The sequence below is a fragment of the Bombina bombina genome, unplaced genomic scaffold, assembly GCF_027579735.1.
Source record: "Bombina bombina isolate aBomBom1 unplaced genomic scaffold, aBomBom1.pri scaffold_1068, whole genome shotgun sequence".
NCBI lineage: Eukaryota > Metazoa > Chordata > Amphibia > Anura > Bombinatoridae > Bombina > Bombina bombina.
In genome coordinates this window covers 82,898-102,603 of record NW_026510941.1, presented here as the reverse complement: position 1 = coordinate 102,603, position 19,706 = coordinate 82,898, and the positions used below count along the sequence as shown (strand labels likewise).

Below are 19,706 nucleotides of genomic sequence, written 5' to 3'. Positions count from 1 at the left end.
GCTCTCAACAGTCCTGTGTGGAACAGCCATGGATTTTAGTTACGGTGCTAAAATCATTTTCCTCATACAAACAGAAATCTTCATCTCTTTTCTGTTTCTGAGTAAATAGTACATACCAGCACTATTTTAAAATAACAAACTCTTGATTGAATAATAAAAACTACAGTTAAACACTAAAAAACTCTAAGCCATCTCCGTGGAGATGTTGCCTGTACAACGGCAAAGAGAATGACTGGGGTAGGCGGAGCCTAGGAGGGATCATGTGACCAGCTTTGCTGGGCTCTTTGCCATTTCCTGTTGGGGAAGAGAATATCCCACAAGTAAGGATGACGCCGTGGACCGGACACACCTATGTTGGAGAAACATTTGTTTAATCAGATAGTGTTAAGATTACATGCATTTCCATGTAGGTGACAGACTGACTGAAGTAAAATTATATCTTCCTGAAGGTTAGCTCAATCAATGGTGTCCTGGCTAAAAAAGTTAAAATTTAAACCACTGGTTTTCAAACCTGTCCTCAGGCCTCCCCAACAGGCCAGGTTTTCAGGATTACCTTGGATGAGAGCAAGTAAGGCTAAAATGCAAAACAATATATACTAAATTGCCCTGAGATAAGGGGGCTGTCTGCAGAGGCTTAGAAACAAGGTGATCAAACTGGGGAATGGACAAAAAAGAGATTATCTTTTTAAACAAAAAGTTTTTTGTAGATTGTCCCTTTAACTGCAAAAAATGATCTCTTGGAATATAATTTTGACACAAATAAAATGTTTTGAGGAAAATTATATCCAAGATAGAGTTTATTTAAGATACATTATATTCCAATCCTGAAATAAGGATTCATTTTTAATTACGTAGTTATAAATAAAGGCTGCAATGTTTTTTTGGGGGGGTAAATTAATTCTATTAATCCATTTCACAATGTCATGTTCTCCCAGAGGTCTCTAAGATTTTATTTTATATTTGGCAGTTTTCTACCTAAAAGATATTAAAATTTCCTTGGTTTTGTAGTTATCAAAAATGTGAATTTGTGTCTGTAGAAGTAGCATACCTCTTCTGCAGAGCAAATATATTATAAATTAAGCATTCAGAGTTGAGAAATAGACCTTAAAGGGCCAAAAAAACTTTCTGATTTACTTCTATTACTAAAATATGCTTACTTCTCTTGGTATCCTTTATTGAAGGAGTAGAAATGCTCTGCTGTGAGCTAGCTAAACACATCGGACAAGCTAATAACAAGAGGCATATGTGCAGCCACCAATCAGCAACTAACTCACTACCGTATTGATGCTTCTCAACCTATCTAGGTAGGATTTTGAACAGATGATACCAAAAGAATTCAGCAAATTAGATAATGGAAGTAATTGGAAAGTTGTTTAAAGATGCATGTCTGAATCATGAAAGCTTAGATTTTGACTTTAATTTCCCTTTAATCCCACTGTCCCCGTGCAATTATATGTACACAAGAATCAACCTGTTACTAAGTTTCAAGAAGCTCAATGAAAAGAAAATTGTTTGTAGTGGGGTAGATCTACACAAGTGCAGTAAAAAGGAAAGAAATCTATGATATTGTATTATATGTTAAATAAAACTTGTCATGAATACATCATGGTTTTATGTTGTGAGGAGTTAACTTTTTCACTGTGTGCTAATTATTTAGTTTTTCTAGATGAGTATTTCCCGGTGTCTATTCTTAAAAATGATAAAAAATAAAATAAATAAAAATAAAAATGTATGCTTACCCAATAACTTATTTTCTTTCTTGGCAGTGAAAGTCCACAAATTAATTAATTACTGTTGGGAATACAACCCCTGGCCACCAGGAGGAGGCAAATACATCCCAGCCAAAGCTATGGGTATCCCTCCTACTTCCCCTACCTCCTCAGTAATTCAAGCTGAGGTGAAGGAAAAGTGAAGAGAAACACTAGGGGCTAGATTTATTAAAGCTGAGGCGGACAAGGGTGCGTATACGCGCCCCTGTACGCCTCAGCTCGCCTGTGGCGGGGCGAAATTACCCGCAGGTATTCGCCATTGCACACAAGCGCAATTTTGAGCTTGTGTGCAATCCTGCCCCCTGCCAGACCACAGCCAATCACGCGCGGGCAGGAGCTGTCAATCTCCTCGGCCTGACTAGACCAAGGAGATTGAATTTCGCTACCTTAGAGGTGGCGAAGAGGTTAGGGAAGAGGTTAGGGAAGCGGCGGTCTGGTGACCGCTGCTTGATAAATTACAGCGAGCAAGTTCTTGTGAGAACTTGCAGCCGTAGGGCTTTAATAAATCTAGCCCTAGGGGTATAGAAAGTGCAGGAAGGACCATAAAAATAACTACAGCCGCATAACAAAAAAACAGCGGGCAGGTTCGTGGACTCTCACTGACGAGAAAGAAAATATTTTTTATAGCATACAAAACTAACAAGGATGAGGATTGTCGAAAATCTTTGGTAGCATGAAGATAGAACTTTAATGCTTGAACCATGTCCAAATTGTGAAACGAATGTTCCTTCTGGAAAGGATTAGGACAAAAAGGAAGGCACTGCAATCTCCTGATTGATATTGCGTGAAGAGACAACAGTAGGTATGCAAAATTGCCTTATCTGCATGAAAAATAAGGTACAGAGGATTACACTATAATGCAGATAGCCATCTCCTCTGCTCGAAGAGTTTGAGTTAACAGAAACAAAACTTTCCGAGACAAAAGTTTAATGTCAACAGAATGCATAGGCTCAAACTGAGCCTGTTAAATACAAAGAACAAGGTTAAGGCTCCAAGGGTGTGTCCAACAGGTTTAAACACAGGCCTAATTCGAGCAATAGCCTGAACCCTAACTTTGTGACAGGGAAATCGTTGCTCCTCACAACAAGACAGATAAGTATGCCACACTTTGTGGTAAATACGTCTAGTAACCGGCTTACTGGCTTGAATCAAAGTATCAATGACCCTGTCGGAGAAACCTCTCTTCAACAGAGCTAGGCATTCAATCTCCACGCAGTCAGCCTCAGAAAAACATAATTTATGCTTACCTGATAAATTCCTTTCTTCTGTAGTGTGATCAGTCCACGGGTCATCATTACTTCTGGGATATTACTCCTCCCCAACAGGAAGTGCAAGAGGATTCACCCAGCAGAGCTGCATATAGCTCCTCCCCTCTACGTCACTCCCAGTCATTCGACCAAGGACCAACGAGAAAGGAAAAGCCAAGGGTGAAGTGGTGACTGGAGTATAAATTAAAAAATATTTACCTGCCTTAAAAACAGGGCGGGCCGTGGACTGATCACACTACAGAAGAAAGGAATTTATCAGGTAAGCATAAATTATGTTTTCTTCTGTTAAGTGTGATCAGTCCACGGGTCATCATTACTTCTGGGATACCAATACCAAAGCAAAAGTACACGGATGACGGGAGGGATAGGCAGGCTCTTTATACAGAAGGAACCACTGCCTGAAGAACCTTTCTCCCAAAAATAGCCTCCGATGAAGCAAAAGTGTCAAATTTGTAAAATTTGGAAAAAGTATGAAGCGAAGACCAAGTTGCAGCCTTGCAAATCTGTTCAACAGAGGCCTCATTCTTGAAGGCCCAAGTGGAAGCCACAGCTCAAGTAGAATGAGCTGTAATTCTTTCAGGAGGCTGCTGTCCAGCAGTCTCATAAGCTAAACGAATTATGCTACGAAGCCAAAAAGAAAGAGAGGTAGCGGAAGCTTTTTGACCTCTCCTCTGCCCAGAGTAAATGACAAACAGAGAAGACGTTTGTCGAAATTCCTTAGTTGCCTGTAAGTAAAATTTTAGAGCACGGACTACATCCAGGCTGTGCAGTAGACGTTCCTTCTTTGAAGAAGGATTTGGGCATAAAGAAGGAACAACAATCTCTTGATTGATATTCCTGTTAGTAACTACCTTAGGTAAGAACCCAGGTTTAGTACGCAGGACTACCTTATCCGAATGAAAAATCAAATAAGGAGAATCACAATGTAAGGCTGATAATTCAGAGACTCTTCGAGCCGAGGAAATAGCCATTAAAAATAGAACTTTCCAAGATAACAACTTTATATCAATGGAATGAAGGGGTTCAAACGGAACGCCCTGTAAAACATTAAGAACAAGGTTTAAACTCGATGGTGGAGCAACAGTTTTAAACACAGGCTTAATTCTGGCCAAAGCCTGACAAAAAGCCTGGACGTCAGGAACTTCTGACAGACGTTTGTGTAACAGAATGGACAGAGCTGAGATCTGTCCCTTTAATGAACTAGCAGATAAACCCTTTTCTAAACCTTCTTGTAGAAAAGACAATATCCTAGGAATCCTAACCTTACTCCAAGAGTAACCTTTGGATTCACACCAATATAGGTATTTACGCCATATCTTATGGTAAATCTTTCTGGTAACAGGTTTCCTAGCCTGTATTAAGGTATCAATAACTGACTCAGAAAATCCACGTCTTGATAAAATCAAGCGTTCAATTTCCAAGCAGTCAGCTTCAGAGAAGTTAGATTTTGATGTTTGAAGGGACCCTGTATCAGAAGGTCCTGTTTCAGAGGTAGAGACCAAGGTGGACAGGATGACATGTCCACCAGGTCTGCATACCAAGTCCTGCGTGGCCACGCAGGTGCTATTAGAATCACTGATGCTCTCTCTTGTTTGATTCTGGCAATCAATCGAGGAAGCAACGGGAAGGGTGGAAACACGTAAGCCATCCTGAAGTCCCAAGGTGCTGTCAGAGCATCTATCAGGACTGCTCCTGGATCCCTGGATCTGGACCCGTAACGAGGAAGCTTGGCGTTCTGTCGAGACGCCATGAGATCTATCTCTGGTTTGCCCCAACGTCGAAGTATTTGGGCAAAGACCTCCGGATGAAGTTCCCACTCCCCCGGATGAAAAGTCTGACGACTTAAGAAATCCGCCTCCCAGTTCTCCACTCCCGGGATGTGGATTGCTGACAGGTGGCAAGAGTGAGACTCTGCCCAGCAAATTATCTTTGATACTTCCATCATAGCTAGGGAGCTTCTTGTCCCTCCCTGATGGTTGATGTAAGCTACAGTCGTGATGTTGTCCGACTGAAACCTGATGAACCCCCGAGTTGTCAACTGGGGCCAAGCCAGGAGGGCATTGAGAACTGCTCTCAATTCCAGAATGTTTATTGGCAGGAGACTCTCCTCCTGACTCCATTGTCCCTGAGCCTTCAGAGAAGTCCAGACGGCACCCCAACCTAGAAGGCTGGCGTCTGTTGTTACAATTGTCCAGTCTGGTCTGCTGAATGGCATCCCCCTGGACAGATGTGGCCGAGAAAGCCACCATAGAAGAGAATTTCTGGTCTCTTGATCCAGATTCAGAGAAGGGGATAAGTCTGAGTAATCCCCATTCCACTGACTTAGCATGCACAGTTGCAGTGGTCTGAGGTGTAAGCGTGCAAAGGGGTACTATGTCCATTGCCGCTACCATTAAGCCGATTACCTCCATGCATTGAGCCACTGACGGGTGTTGAATGGAATGAAGGGTGCGGCAAGCACTTTGAAGTCTTGTTAGCCTGTCCTCTGTCAGGTAAATCTTCATTTCTACAGAATCTATAAGAGTCCCCAGGAAGGGAACTCTTGTGAGTGGAACGAGTGAACTTTTCTTTTCGTTCACCTTCCATCCATGTGACCTTAGAAATGCCAGCACTAACTCTGTATGAGACTTGGCAGTTTGAAAGCTTGAAGCTTGTATCAGAATGTCGTCTAGGTATGGAGCTACCGAGATTCCCCGCGGTCTTAGTACCGCCAGAAGAGCACCCAGAACCTTTGTGAAGATTCTTGGAGCTGTAGCCAATCCGAATGGAAGAGCCACAAACTGGTAATGCCTGTCTAGGAAGGCAAACCTTAGGTACCGATAATGATCTTTGTGAATCGGTATGTGAAGGTAAGCATCTTTTAAATCTACAGTGGTCATGTATTGACCCTCTTGGATCATAGGTAAAATTGTCCGAATAGTCTCCATCTTGAACGATGGAACTCTTAGGAATTTGTTTAGGATCTTTAAGTCCAGGATTGGTCTGAAAGTTCCCTCTTTTTTGGGAACCACAAACAGATTTGAGTAAAACCCCTGTCCCTGTTCCGATCGTGGAACTGGATGGATTACTCCCATTAACAAGAGCTCTTGTACGCAGCGTAGAAACGCCTCTTTCTTTGTCTGGATTGTTGACAATCTTGACAGATGAAATCTCTCTCTTGGAGGAGAGTATTTGAAGTCCAGAAGGTATCCCTGAGATATTATCTCTAGCGCCCAGGGATCCTGAACATCTCTTGCCCAAGCCTGGGCGAAGAGAGAAAGTCTGCCCCCCACTAGATCCGATCCCGGATCGGGGGCCCTCAATTCATGCTGTTTTAGGGGCAGCAGCAAGTTTCCTAGTCTGCTTGCCCTTGTTCCAGGACTGGTTAGGTTTCCAGCCTTGTCTGTAGCGAGCAACAGCTCCTTCCTGTTTTGGTGCAGAGGAAGTTGATGCTGCTCCTGCTTTGAAATTACGAAAGGAACGAAAACTAGACTGTCTAGTCTTGGCTTTGTCCTGAGGCAGGGCATGGCCTTTACCTCCTGTAATGTCAGCGATAATCTCTTTCAACCCGGGCCCGAATAAGGTCTGCCCTTTGAAAGGTATATTAAGCAATTTAGACTTAGAAGTAACATCAGCTGACCAGGATTTTAGCCACAGCGCCCTGCGTGCCTGAATGGCGAATCCTGAATTCTTCGCCGTAAGTTTAGTAAGATGTACTACGGCCTCCGAAATGAATGAATTAGCTAGTTTAAGGACTCTAAGCCTGTCCGTAATGTCGTCCAGAGTAGCTGAACCAATGTTCTCTTCCAGAGACTCAATCCAGAATGCCGCTGCAGCCGTGATCGGCGCAATGCATGCAAGGGGTTGCAATATAAAACCTTGTTGAACAAACATTTTCTTAAGGTAACCCTCTAACTTTTTATCCATTGGATCTGAAAAAGCACAGCTATCCTCCACCGGGATAGTGGTACGCTTAGCTAAGGTAGAAACTGCTCCCTCCACCTTAGGGACCGTTTGCCATAAGTCCCTTGTGGTGGCGTCTATTGGAAACATTTTTCTAAATATCGGAGGGGGTGAGAACGGCACACCGGGTCTATCCCACTCCTTAGTAACAATTTCAGTAAGTCTCTTAGGTATAGGAAAAACCTCAGTACTCGTCGGTACCGCAAAATATTTATCCAACCTACACATTTTCTCTGGTATTGCAACTGTGTTACAATCATTCAGAGCCGCTAACACCTCCCCTAGTAATACACGGAGGTTTTCCAGTTTAAATTTAAAATTTGAAATATCTGAATCCAGTCTGTTTGGATCAGAACCGTCACCCACAGAATGAAGTTCTCCGTCCTCATGTTCTGCCACCTGTGACGCAGTGTCTGACATGGCCCTAATATTATCAGCGCACTCTGTTCTCACCCCAGAGTGATCACGCTTACCTCTTAGTTCTGGTAATTTAGCCAAAACCTCAGTCATAACAGTAGCCATATCCTGTAATGGCCGCCCAGATGTACTCGGCGCTACAATATCACGCACCTCCCTCTGAGCGGGAGATGTAGGTACTGACACGTGAGGCGAGTTAGTCGGCATAACTCTCCCCTCGTTGTTTGGTGAAATTTGTTCAATTTGTACAGATTGACTTTTATTTAAAGTAGCATCAATACAGTTAGTACATAAATTTCTATTGGGCTCCACTTTGGCATTGCAACAAATGACACAGGTATCATCCTCTGAATCAGACATGTTTAACACACTAGCAAATAAACTTGCAACTTGGAAATACAATTCAATTAGAATAATATTAAAATGTACTGTGCCTTTAAGAAGCACAGAAGATCTATGACAGTTGAAAATTAATAAATTGAAACAGTTATAGCCTCAATCCTTGTAAACAACACAACTTTAGCAAAGGTTTAATCCCATTAGCAAAGATAACAAATTCTGAAAGCAGGAAACAAATTACAGAATAAACATTTTTTATCTCAGTCAAACTATAATTCTCACAGCTCTGCTGAGAGAAATTACCTCCCTCAAAATAAGTTTTGAAGACCCCTGAGCTCTGTAGAGATGAACCGGATCATGCAGGGAATACAATGAGTTGCTGACTGAAATATTTGATGCATAGAAAAAGCGCCAAAAAACGGCCCCTCCAGCTCACACACAGCAGTGAGGGAGAACAGAAACTGTCAGAAAAACAGATTAAGCAACTGCCAAGTGGAAAAATAGTGCCCAAACATTTATTCACACAGTACCTCAGCAAATGAAAACGATTTTACATTCCAGCAAAAACGTTAAACATAATCTCTAGTTATTAAACAGCTTTATGTATTTCTTACAGTGTAATTCTAGTGAAGTACCATTCCCCAGAATACTGAAGTGTAAAGTATACATACATGACATTATATCGGTATGGCAGGATTTTCTCATCAATTCCATTGTCAGAAAATAAAAACTGCTACATACCTCTATGCAGATTCATCTGCCCGCTGTCCCCTGATCTGAAGTTTACCTCACTCCTCAGATGGCCGAGAACAGCAATATGATCTTAACTACACCGGCTAAAATCATAGCAAAACTCTGGTAGATTCTTCTTCAAACTCTGCCAGAGAGGTAATAACACACTCCGGTGCTATTTTAAAATAACAAACTTTTGATTGAAGATATAAAACTAAGTATAATCACCATAGTCCTCTCACACATCCTATCTAGTCGTTGGGTGCAAGAGAATGACTGGGAGTGACGTAGAGGGGAGGAGCTATATGCAGCTCTGCTGGGTGAATCCTCTTGCACTTCCTGTTGGGGAGGAGTAATATCCCAGAAGTAATGATGACCCGTGGACTGATCACACTTAACAGAAGAAATCTAGATTTTGGTAAAGAAAAGGACCCTGATAAAGAAGGTCCACACGCTGAGGTAACCTCCAAGGAGGAGCAAACAACATCCTTACAAGGTCCGCAAACTAAGTCCGGCATGGCAATGCCGGAGCAATGAGGATCACTGAGGCACTCTCTTGTTTGATGCGTGTGATCACTAGAAGATGGCGAGCAATCGTAAGAAACAGATAAATAAGATTCAAATTCCATGGAACTGCTAACGTGTCCACCAAGACTGTTTGAGGATCCCTCGATCTCGACCCATATCTGGGTAGTTTGGCATTGTCGTGTTGATGAATACGAAGAACAAGATTAAGGCTTCAAGGAGGAGCAACTAGTTTAAACACAGACATGATTCTAACCAGGGCCTGAACAAAAGACTGAACATCAGAAAAATTTGCTAATTTCTTGTGCAGCAGTACAGAGATCTCCCATAGAGGTGAGGTCCACTACGCAATTTAGAAAGGCTAATCGCTTCTCCAGATTGGAAGAAAGCCTTGACAACAGGAAACGTCACCTTGGCAGACGAGAACTGAAGCCTATTCTGTACCCTTGGGAGATCACATCCAAAACTCAGGGGTCCTGAACGTCCCGAAACCAAGCCTCTTGAAAAAAGGACAGTCTGTCCCAAACATGATCCAGTCCTGGATTGGAGGCCATCATACTGATTTATTATCATACGAAAGCTTCATAGATTGTTTTTGCTCCAAGCTTGAGGAATTCCAGGAAGACATAGGTAAGTCCAGCTTTGACGAGGCCTGAGAGCGCTGTTCCTTGTTTGAACGAAAATTTCCAGATTAGTGACCCTTTGATTTGGATTTCTTATCCTGTGGGAGGGAAGACACTCTTCCCCGTGGGCACAGTAGAGATAGAATATATATATATATATATATATATAGAGAGAGAGAGAGAGAGGAGAGAGAGAGAGAGGAGAGAGAGAAGAGAGAGGAAGAGAGGAAGAGAGAGAGAGAGAGAGAGAGAGAGAGAGAGAGAGAGAGAAACCAATGGCACCACTTGTGGAATTTTGTAATATGCCTATATTAAAAATTAGTACGTTTATACATATAAAAAAAATAGGCCAGGTGGTGCTGTGTATTAACATTTTTAACAAATACATTCACAGAGAAAAAGAAGATCCTCTGTGCACAAAGAATACACATATAGCACACACTTAATTTCACAGAGAGAGAGAGACACATTATAATGTAGTATAAATAGAGCTTGGTGTAACCACATTTAATGGACTAAAATAAAATAATAATCTTTATTAAGTAGCAACATTAAAATTGGGTCTTAAAAACAGAAAGTGCTGTGACCATCCATCTATAGAGTGGGGTAATTATCAGCCACACCGCTATTAAACTATTACTATAAGTAAATAAATCAAACCTCTGTGGGTTGCAAATATATGACCAGTTTATCAACTAGTATCTGTGGCAATGTTGCCAAATTAGTGTTGCAACTACGAGGAGGATATATTTGTGTCAATCGTACAGTACTGGGATTAAAGTTGAAGCACAAAAGTTATTAAGTCAGTTTGGAAATAGTGGGAATGGAATTCTTGCTTACATTGGTACTATAACAATTCCAGTACCAAGTTCGTTATGAATATAAACTGCCTTTAAGCAGTCAGCGTGCTTACACCGGTACTATAACAATTCCAGTACCAAGTTCTAATAGCCCAGACTAATTGTGCGATTAGCAAAATAAAGTGTGAATGATAGCCACCGGACTAAATTACAATACTATTAGGAGCCCCAAACAACTCTCTCCCGCCCTTGACATGTTTCGCCAAACGGCTTTAAAAAAAAATAAAAAAAAAATAGAATAGAGAGATGGACCAAAAAGTATTCCCTTTAAAAGGAAAGGAGTCTGGACTTGGACACCATGTCCGCAGACCAAGATTTCAGCCAGATAACTCTTCTTGAAAGAACCGCGAATGCAGATGACAGCGTTAAAACAGATGATCTGCATAATAGCATAACAAATAAAGGAATTGTCTGTCTTGAGAGTCTTAATCCTATCTTGAATGTCTTCTTGAGAAGCCTCAACTAGAACCATGTCTAATAAGGAATCACACCAAAAGGTGGCTGCACCAGCACCTGCCACAGATGGGAAGAGAAGACCCATCTGAGAATAAGAGAGGAATAGTAGTACGTTTGGAGATAGCTCCATCCACTTTAGGAATGGAATTCCACAACTCCAAATGAGGCTCAGGAACAGGAAACAGTCTTTTAAAATTAGCAGTGAGAGAACGAAATATTCTGGTTTCTCCTCCGTGGAATCAGATTTTTTTTTGTCAAGTAACGGACACACTTGATGGCACCTCTAAACATCCCTGCCGGAGCTGTGGCACTCACCACCTCCTCCTGAATCAGAGCTTAACAAAAAAGAGTGCAAAGCCCTTCACAAACAACCAGCGCAGTACGGAGACGCAGTGCAGACACCCAGAAAGACAGAAATAAATGTTTTGACTGGGGTGTCTTTGCCTCCTTTTGGTGGCCCAACAGTAATGAATGAATTTGTGAACTCTCGCTGGCAGTGTAAAGAAACATAACATTATTAGGAATTCCTCATTTTGATCATGGTTTATACCAGTGAACATTTAAGAACATGCCTAATTATGTGCCATGGTACCATTATTACATTTCATTAAAAGGGACATTGACAATACTCAAATTTTCTAATAAAATCAATAATTGCTGATATATAATACCAGTTCATTCTTTGGTTGGGATTCAGCACTGCAATCTCAGCCAAAGAAATCAAACAATATGGTTGTAGAACAGATGCATAGTGCCAGCACATACAGTGGATATAAAAAGTCTACACACCCTTGTTAAAATGTTAGGTTTCTGTGATGTAAAAAAATTAGACAAAGATAAATAATTTCAGAACTTTTTCCACCTTTAAAGTGACCTATAAACTGTACAACTCAATTGAAAGACAAACTGAAATCTTTTAGATAGAGGGAAGAAAAAAATATAAAAATAAAATAATATGGTTGCATAAGTGTGCACGCCCTTAAACGAATACATTGTTGAAGCACCTTTTGATTTTATTACAGCACTCAGTCTTTTTGGGTATGAGTCTATCAGCATGGCACATTTTGACTTGGCAAGATTTGCACACTCGTTGCAAAAACAATCCAAATCTGTCAGATTGCGAGGGCATATCCTGTGCACAGCCCTCTTCAGATCACCCCACAGATTTTAAATTAGATTCAGGTCTGGGCTCTGGCTGGGTCATTACAAAACTTTAATCTTCTTCTGGTGAAGCCATTGCTTTGTTGATTTGGATGTATGCTTTGGGTCGTTGTCATGCTGAAAGATGAAGTTCCTCTTCATGTTCAGCTTTCTAGCAGAAGCCTGAAGGTTTTGTGCCAATATTGACTGGTATTTGGAACTGTTCAGAATTCCCTCTAGCTTAAAGGGACATTATACACTCATTTTTTCTTTGCATAAATGTTTAGTAGATGATCTATTTATATAGCCCATAAAGTTTTTTCTTTTAAAAAATGTATAGTTTTGCTTATTTTTAAATAACATTGCTCTGATTTTCAGACTCCTAACCAAGCCCCAAAGTTTTATGTGAATACTGTCAGCTACCTTCTCCAGCTTGCTCCTGTTTGTGTAAAGGGTCTTTTCATATGCAAAAGGGGGAGGGGGGAGTGTCTTATTTCCCACTTTCAGTGGGCTTTCCAGCTACCTTTTCAACAGAGCCAAACTGACAGCTTCTAAGTAAGTTTTTAAACTGTTTTATACTGGATTTTTATATCAGTATCTGTGCATCTTATTCTTTATAGTAGTGTCTATTACATGCAGTTATATGAAAATGAGTGTGTACTGTCCCTTTAACTAAGGCCCCAGTTCCAGCTGAAGAAAAACAGCCCCAAAGCATGATGCTGCCACCACCATGCTTCACTGTGGGTATGGTGTTCTTTTGGTGATGTGCAGTGTTTTTGCGCCAAACATATCTTTTGGAATTATGGCCAAAAAGTTCAACATTGGTTTCATCAGACCATAACACCTTTTTCCACATGCTTTTGGGAGACTTCAGATGTGTTTTTGCAAAATGTAGCCTGGCTTGGATGTTTTTCTTCGTAAGAAAAGGCTTCCGTCTTGCCACTCTACCCCATAGCCCAGACATATGAAGAATATGTGAGATTGTTGTCACATGTACCACACAGCCAGTACTTGCCAGATATTCCTGCAGCTCCTTTAATGTTGCTGTAGGCTTCTTGGTAGCCTACCAGACCAGTTTTCTTCTCGTCTTTTCATCAATTTTGGAGGGACGTCCAGTTCTTGGTAATGTAACTGTTGTGCCATATGTTCTCCACCTGATGATGACTGTCTTCACTGTGTTCCATGGTATATCTAATGCCTTGGAAATTCTTTTGTACCCTTCTCCTGATTGATACCTTTTAATAATGAGATCCCTCTAATGCTTTGGAAGTTCTCTGTGGACCATGGCTTTTGCTCTGGGATGCGACTAAGAAAATTTCAGGAAAGACCAACTAGAGCAGCTGAACTTTATTTGGGGTTAATCAGAGACACTTTAAATGATGACAGGTGTATGCTGACTCCTATTTAACATGATTTTGAATGTGATTGCTTAATTCTGAACCCAGCTACATCCCCAGTTAGCGGGTGTGCACACTTATGCAACCACATTATTTTAGTTTTTTCCCTCCACCTAAAAGATTTCAGTTTTTCAATTGAGTTGTACAGTTTATAGGTCACATTAAAGGTGGAAAAAGTTCTGAAATTATTTATCTTTGTCTCATTTTTTTACATCACAGAAATCTGACATTTTAACAGGGGTGTGTAGACTTTTTATATCCACTGTATATTTAGTGCTTTCTTGAGCACTTGTGCCACAAATTTCCTGTTTACAGATTACTTTTACATTAATACTACAATACCTTGTCAAATGTAGTGGTCTTCTCTGCTTGCTGTGACTGGGCAGTCTGTAACTGAGATGTAATAGCCTCAACCTGTGCAATAACATTTTCATCCAACTGTGGGGATTGAGGCTTTGGAGGCTGTTGAAAAGTCTGAAGAATCTGCTGAAGCTATAGGAATAGGAGGGAAACAAAAGAACTTACTTTAAAATCAGATTGCCCAGGTCATTTTTGTTTTAGGCAGAATGCACTAAATGAGCTATAAACTAACTGGAAATCTGTTAGCAATTAAGAAGTGTAATCTAGTGAAAAGTATGGCAATACAGGGATACACCAAGGGTAATTTATCCAAGGAGGACAAAAAAACAAAAAATAACTCACAGAAGTTTCCTCTTTTAAAATTACAACATTTCTTTAATCTGACTCTAGCCCCATATCCTGATGTCATGCACCCTTCACTGCAACATAACTTTGCTCTTCACTTATATTTACATCTCTCCCAACAAAAGTTAGCTTCACACCAGAGTTGTGTTCCTAGTTCACAAATGTTTAATCTCTTCATGATTCAAGTCCTTAGTGTTTCTGCAATATTTCTTTAATGCTTCAGCAGTCAACTTTGATTTAGATAGAGCAAACCATTTCAAACAACTTTCCAATTTACTTCTATAATTTAATATGTTTTCTTGAAATCCTGTCGACTGGCATACCTGAGTAGGCTCAGAAACAGAAATGCACTACTGGGAGCTAGTTGCCGATTGGTGGTTGCACTTATATGCCTATTCATTGCTTCATCCGATGTGTACAACGAGATCACAGTAGAGCATTGCTGCCCCAGCAAAAGGATATCAAGATAAACCAAAACTTAACAGAAGTTGACCGAAGTGATGATGTCCTATTAAAATCGAATAAAAAGAAATTCAATTCGGGACACAACTGAAAAGCATTTAAAATGGCCATCAATTTCAGAATTTTGATTGGGAGGACCGCTTTCTGTGGAAGCCAGGTGCCCAAGGCTCTCAGAGAACCCCAGACAGAGCCCCAGCCTGTCAAACTTGCATCTGTTGTGAAGGTCTCACAGGATTCTGTAGGACACACATGCCCTGAAGGACTGATTCCTGAGACAGCCACCAGGAAAAATACTCTCTTGACACTGGACCCAGAGATATTGTCTGAGACAGATCTAGGTGATTCCCAATCCATTGACTGAGCATACATAACAGTAGAGGTCTTAGATGAAACAAGCAAAAGGAATAGTATCCTAGGTCGCTACCTTGAGGTCTACTACTTCTATGCCTTTAGCCCCTGAAGAGAGGATTGAAGTAGACGGCAGGCAGATTGTAACTTCTCCATGAGCTTATCTGTGAGATAAATATGCATGCCGATAGAATATATAATAATTCCCAGAAAGTTAATTCTTGTGTCAGAGGAAAGGGAACTTTTTTCCAGACTTAAAGTGAGTGGGATAGAGACAAAATATAATATGTACTTTAATTACTTTACTTGTAAAAATGTATACTGCAGTGCCTCGCCATTAACCATTTCTTTTTAGTTTCTGACTTGTAAAGCTCTAACTCCGCCACACATTTCCTTCTATCTATATCTATTGTTATTTTGGTAGGATGCAAAAGTGCATATCTATTGTTATTTTGGTAGGATGCAAAAGTGCATAGGGATTATCTGCTGTGAACTCAGTTGAAATAAAATGCCTGTGTCTAAACACTGATAAGGGGGGGGGGGGGGAGTTGACTGCTCCAAGCAGCTTAGCTATGTAATTCATTTTGCTTATTTTTGAAAATTATTTTAAAATACTTGCCAGCAATTTTTAAACATTTTTTTATGCAAACTATTTTTAATTAATTAGCCCTTTTAGGATATGCACAGATCTCAACCTGGTTTATGTCCCTTTAACTTCCAGCATGCGTCTGAAGATACCATAGTAACCTCTCTGTGTGAGATGACGCTAAATGTAAAGATGGCGTCCAATTATGGCGCCACCGACATCCCCCTGTAGTCTGACTACAGAAAGGAGAGCCCCTAAACTCTAGTATAGATCCTGGGAGCCGTAGCTAAACCAAATGGAAGAGCTATGAAATGGAAACGTTAGCCCAGGAAAAACAAAATCTAGGTACTGGTAATAATTAGGGGTAGACCGACATATTGGAGCGGCCGATTATTAGGGCTGATATTTGGAATTTCTGAAAATAATCGATATCGGACAGAAACTTACCAATATGGAGCAAATCAAAAGAAATTTAGTTCTGTGTACTTCAGGGAAACTATGTAGTTTTAAGTAACACAAATCATCACACAAATCATCTATAGCAGATATAAGCTGGACATAGCATAGCAACTAATAATAAATAGCACTGATAACAGAGTTCAAGCCCAGGTGTTCCTAGGAGCTCAGTTACCAACTACCATACCCCCAATGGCAGGCCTGTAGATGGACTTGCATAAACAAACATATATTATGTGTGAAAATGGAAAATCTTTAAGTGGCACTTAAAGGGCCATTATACACCCAAAAAAATATAGGCTACTTAAATAAAGCACCAACAGAAGATAAAGTTTGTAATTGACAAGTATTAGCAATTTTGCTGCTAAATCTCCTAAAAATGATTATAAAGTTTGTAATCCTCTCAGTGAATGAGAATACGAACGTAATCTCCACTAGCTTTGAGAGCAAGGCTTTTTCTACACTCCCTATCTAGTGTCTTTTACAGCCAGCCCCCATGCTGGGGCTGTCTGTGTAATAGATAAGGCTGCCACAAATCCCCAGCATTTCTCCCTGACTGTTTACAGTGGCACAGATCTCACTCCCCCCTCTGTCCTCCCCGGTAAACATTCTGTAGAAACAAGAGGAATAACAGCTCTGTGAAACATGATCCTGAGATGTTTTACAGAGCTGTGTGTGAAATAGAGTCAAAAGTAGATTGTGTTTTTATTCCATTCAAATAGCCAATATCTGCATAAGCAATTCACTGGCGATGTCAGCCTTTGATTAGTTTTGAGAATCATTCGTATCTCACAATTTATGGGATGTTGGCATTTGCATAATGTATACATCTCTTACAGAAATATCACTGATATGTGTATAGCAGATAAATGATGGATTTTACTATCCATTAACCCCTTGAGTGCTAATGACGGCTCTTAGCCGTCACAGAGTTTTCCACTCTGGTGCTAATGACGGCTCAGAGCCGTCACTAGCACTCTCCCAACTTGAGGGAGATCTGTGGGCTCCCACCCACTACTACCCCGGCAATCGCTGCTAAATAATAAAAGGCATCGCCGGGGCTTCCGTTTTGCGTGGTGACGTCACGCGCAACTTTATTTAACATTAACAATGTTAAATATAGGAGCAGGGGATATGCTGCTTAGAAGCCTGTATCTCAGGCATCTAAGCAGCTACAGATCCCCAAGACCCACCGTTGGAAAGGTAATCGTCTAACCTTTCCAACAGTGTAAGTCTTGGGGATCTGAAATAAATTAAAAAAAAGTAAAAAAAATATATATTTTTAAAAATATTAAATAAAAAACCCTTTAAGAAAACCTTAGCACCCAGGTGGGAAAGTGCTTAGCACTCAAAGGGTTAATGCCAATTAATAACAAACTGTTACCAGCAAAGTTTATTCACCCTTTAAGTAATAGTGGTGGTAGCCAAATGCTGTAGAAGAAAGTTTCCCCTAAGCCAGCCATTTCTCTGCACCTCGGCAACATCCAGAGCTCCACCCCCTGCAGCTAATCCCACTCTTCTGCCTAAATATTCATACTGTATTATCTGTAAAGCAGGGGGCGGAGCTCTGGATGTTGCCAAGGTGCAGAGTTTCAGGCTGGCTTAGGGGAAACTTTCTTCTACAGCATTTGGCTACCACTATTACTTAGGGTGAATAAACTTTGCTGGTAACAGTCTGTTATTAATTGACATTAATTGATAGTAAAATCCATCATTGATCTGCTATACACATAAGATATCAGTGACATTTCTGTAAGAGATGTATACATTATGCAAATGCCAACATCCCATAAATTGTGAGATACGATGGAATGATTCTCAAAACTAATCAAAGGCTGTTTGAATGGAATAAAAACACAATCTACTTTTGACTCTGTAAAACATCTCAGGATCATGTTTCTCAGAGCTGTGAGTGAAATATTCCTCTTGTTTCTACAGAAAGCTTACCAGGGAGGACAGAGGGGGGAGTGAGATCTGTGCCACTGTAAACAGTAAGGGAGAAATGCTGGGGATTTGTGGCAGCCTTATCTATTACACAGACAGCCCCAGCATGGGGGCTGGCTGTAAAAGACACTAGATGGGGAGTGTAGAAAAAGCCTTGCTCTCAAAGCTAGTGGAGATTACGTTCGTATTCTCATTCACTGAGAGGATTACAAACTTTATAATCATTTTTAGGAGATTTAGCAGCAAAATTGCTAATACTTGTCAATTACAAACTTTATCTTCTGTTGGTGCTTTATTTAAGTAGCCTATATTTTTTTGGGTGTATAATGGCCCTTTAAAGTTACACAGTTTCCCTGAAGTACACAGAGCTAAATTACTTTTGATTTGCTCATAGGGGTCAGCAATACATAAAATCAATCTGCTTGCTATTTGCTGTAACAAATAGAACATTATTTGTTGCATTCTGATAAATTTTACACATTTGCAAACCATTTCACTAAAGCTGCTATATTTGACAATTTTTTTTTATTTAAATATTTTAATTTTCCCCTTTCAGGGGCATAGAATTTAAAAAATAAAATAAATTAAATGTCCACAGCAACAAACCTTGAGTAGAAAGCTATGCAGTATAGGAGACTAGTATAAATATTCTCTAGCAGTGGATAGCAATGCTCTGACCATTAGGTGGCGCTGTTACACATGTATAAAACTGCCCATAAGTGACATAAAGAAAACTTATATAGTCCACTCCTCAGTACCAGGGAAGGTATTTGCAATCCAGTAAATATATGAGCATATTAAAATTAAAGCAAATAATTAAATCTAGCACTGATATTCCAGCATGTCCTCTCTTTCCCTGTCAAGTGGCAATATATATAAATATATATATATATATATATATATATATATATATATATATATATATATATATATATATATATATATATATATATATATATATATAACATAATTTATGCTTACCTGATAAATTCCTTTCTCCTGTAGTGTAGTCAGTCCACGGGTCATCATTACTTCTGGGATATTAACTCCTCCCCAACAGGAAGTGCAAGTGGATCACCCAAGCAGAGCTGCTATATAGCTCCTCCCCTCTACGTCACACCCAGTCATTCGACCAAGAACCAGACGAGAAAGGAGAAACTATAGGGTGCAGTGGTGACTGGAGTATAATTTAAAAATTTAGACCTGCCATAAAAAACAGGGCGGGCCCTGGACTGACTACACTACAGGAGAAAGGAATTTATCAGGTAAGCATAAATTATGTTTTCTCCTGTTAAGTGTAGTCAGTCCACGGGTCATCATTACTTCTGGGATACCAATACCAAAGCTAAAGTACACGGATGACGGGAGGGACAGGCAGGATCTTTATACGGAAGGGACCACTGCCTGAAGAACCTTTCTCCCAAAAACAGCCTCCGAAGAAGCAAAAGTGTCAAATTTGTAAAATTTGGAAAAAGTATGAAGAGAAGACCAAGTTGCAGCCTTGCAAATCTGTTCAACAGAGGCCTCGTTCTTAAAGGCCCAAGTGGAAGCCACAGCTCTAGTGGAATGAGCTGTAATTCTTTCAGGAGGCTGCTGTCCAGCAGTCTCATAGGCTAAACGTATTATGCTACGAAGCCAAAAAGAGAGAGAGGTAGCAGTAGCTTTTTGACCTCTCCTCTGTCCAGAATAAACGACAAACAGGGAAGAAGTTTGGCGAAAATCTTTAGTTGCCTGTAA

The 19,706-nt window shown here is 40.4% G+C and overlaps 1 protein-coding gene across 1 annotated transcript in view; it reads right to left on the bottom strand.

The window, feature by feature from the left end:
* Nucleotides 1-13,786: 13,786 nt before the first annotated feature.
* Nucleotides 13,787-19,706, bottom strand: part of LOC128643541 (SR-related and CTD-associated factor 4) — a gene marked incomplete at its 5' end in the record, with an annotated part of 47,734 nt that continues 41,814 nt past the window's right edge. The window contains one exon of the mRNA XM_053696385.1: nucleotides 13,787-13,960. Within this exon, the coding sequence (XP_053552360.1) occupies nucleotides 13,802-13,960 (159 nt within the window). The remainder of the gene's footprint in view (nucleotides 13,961-19,706) is intronic.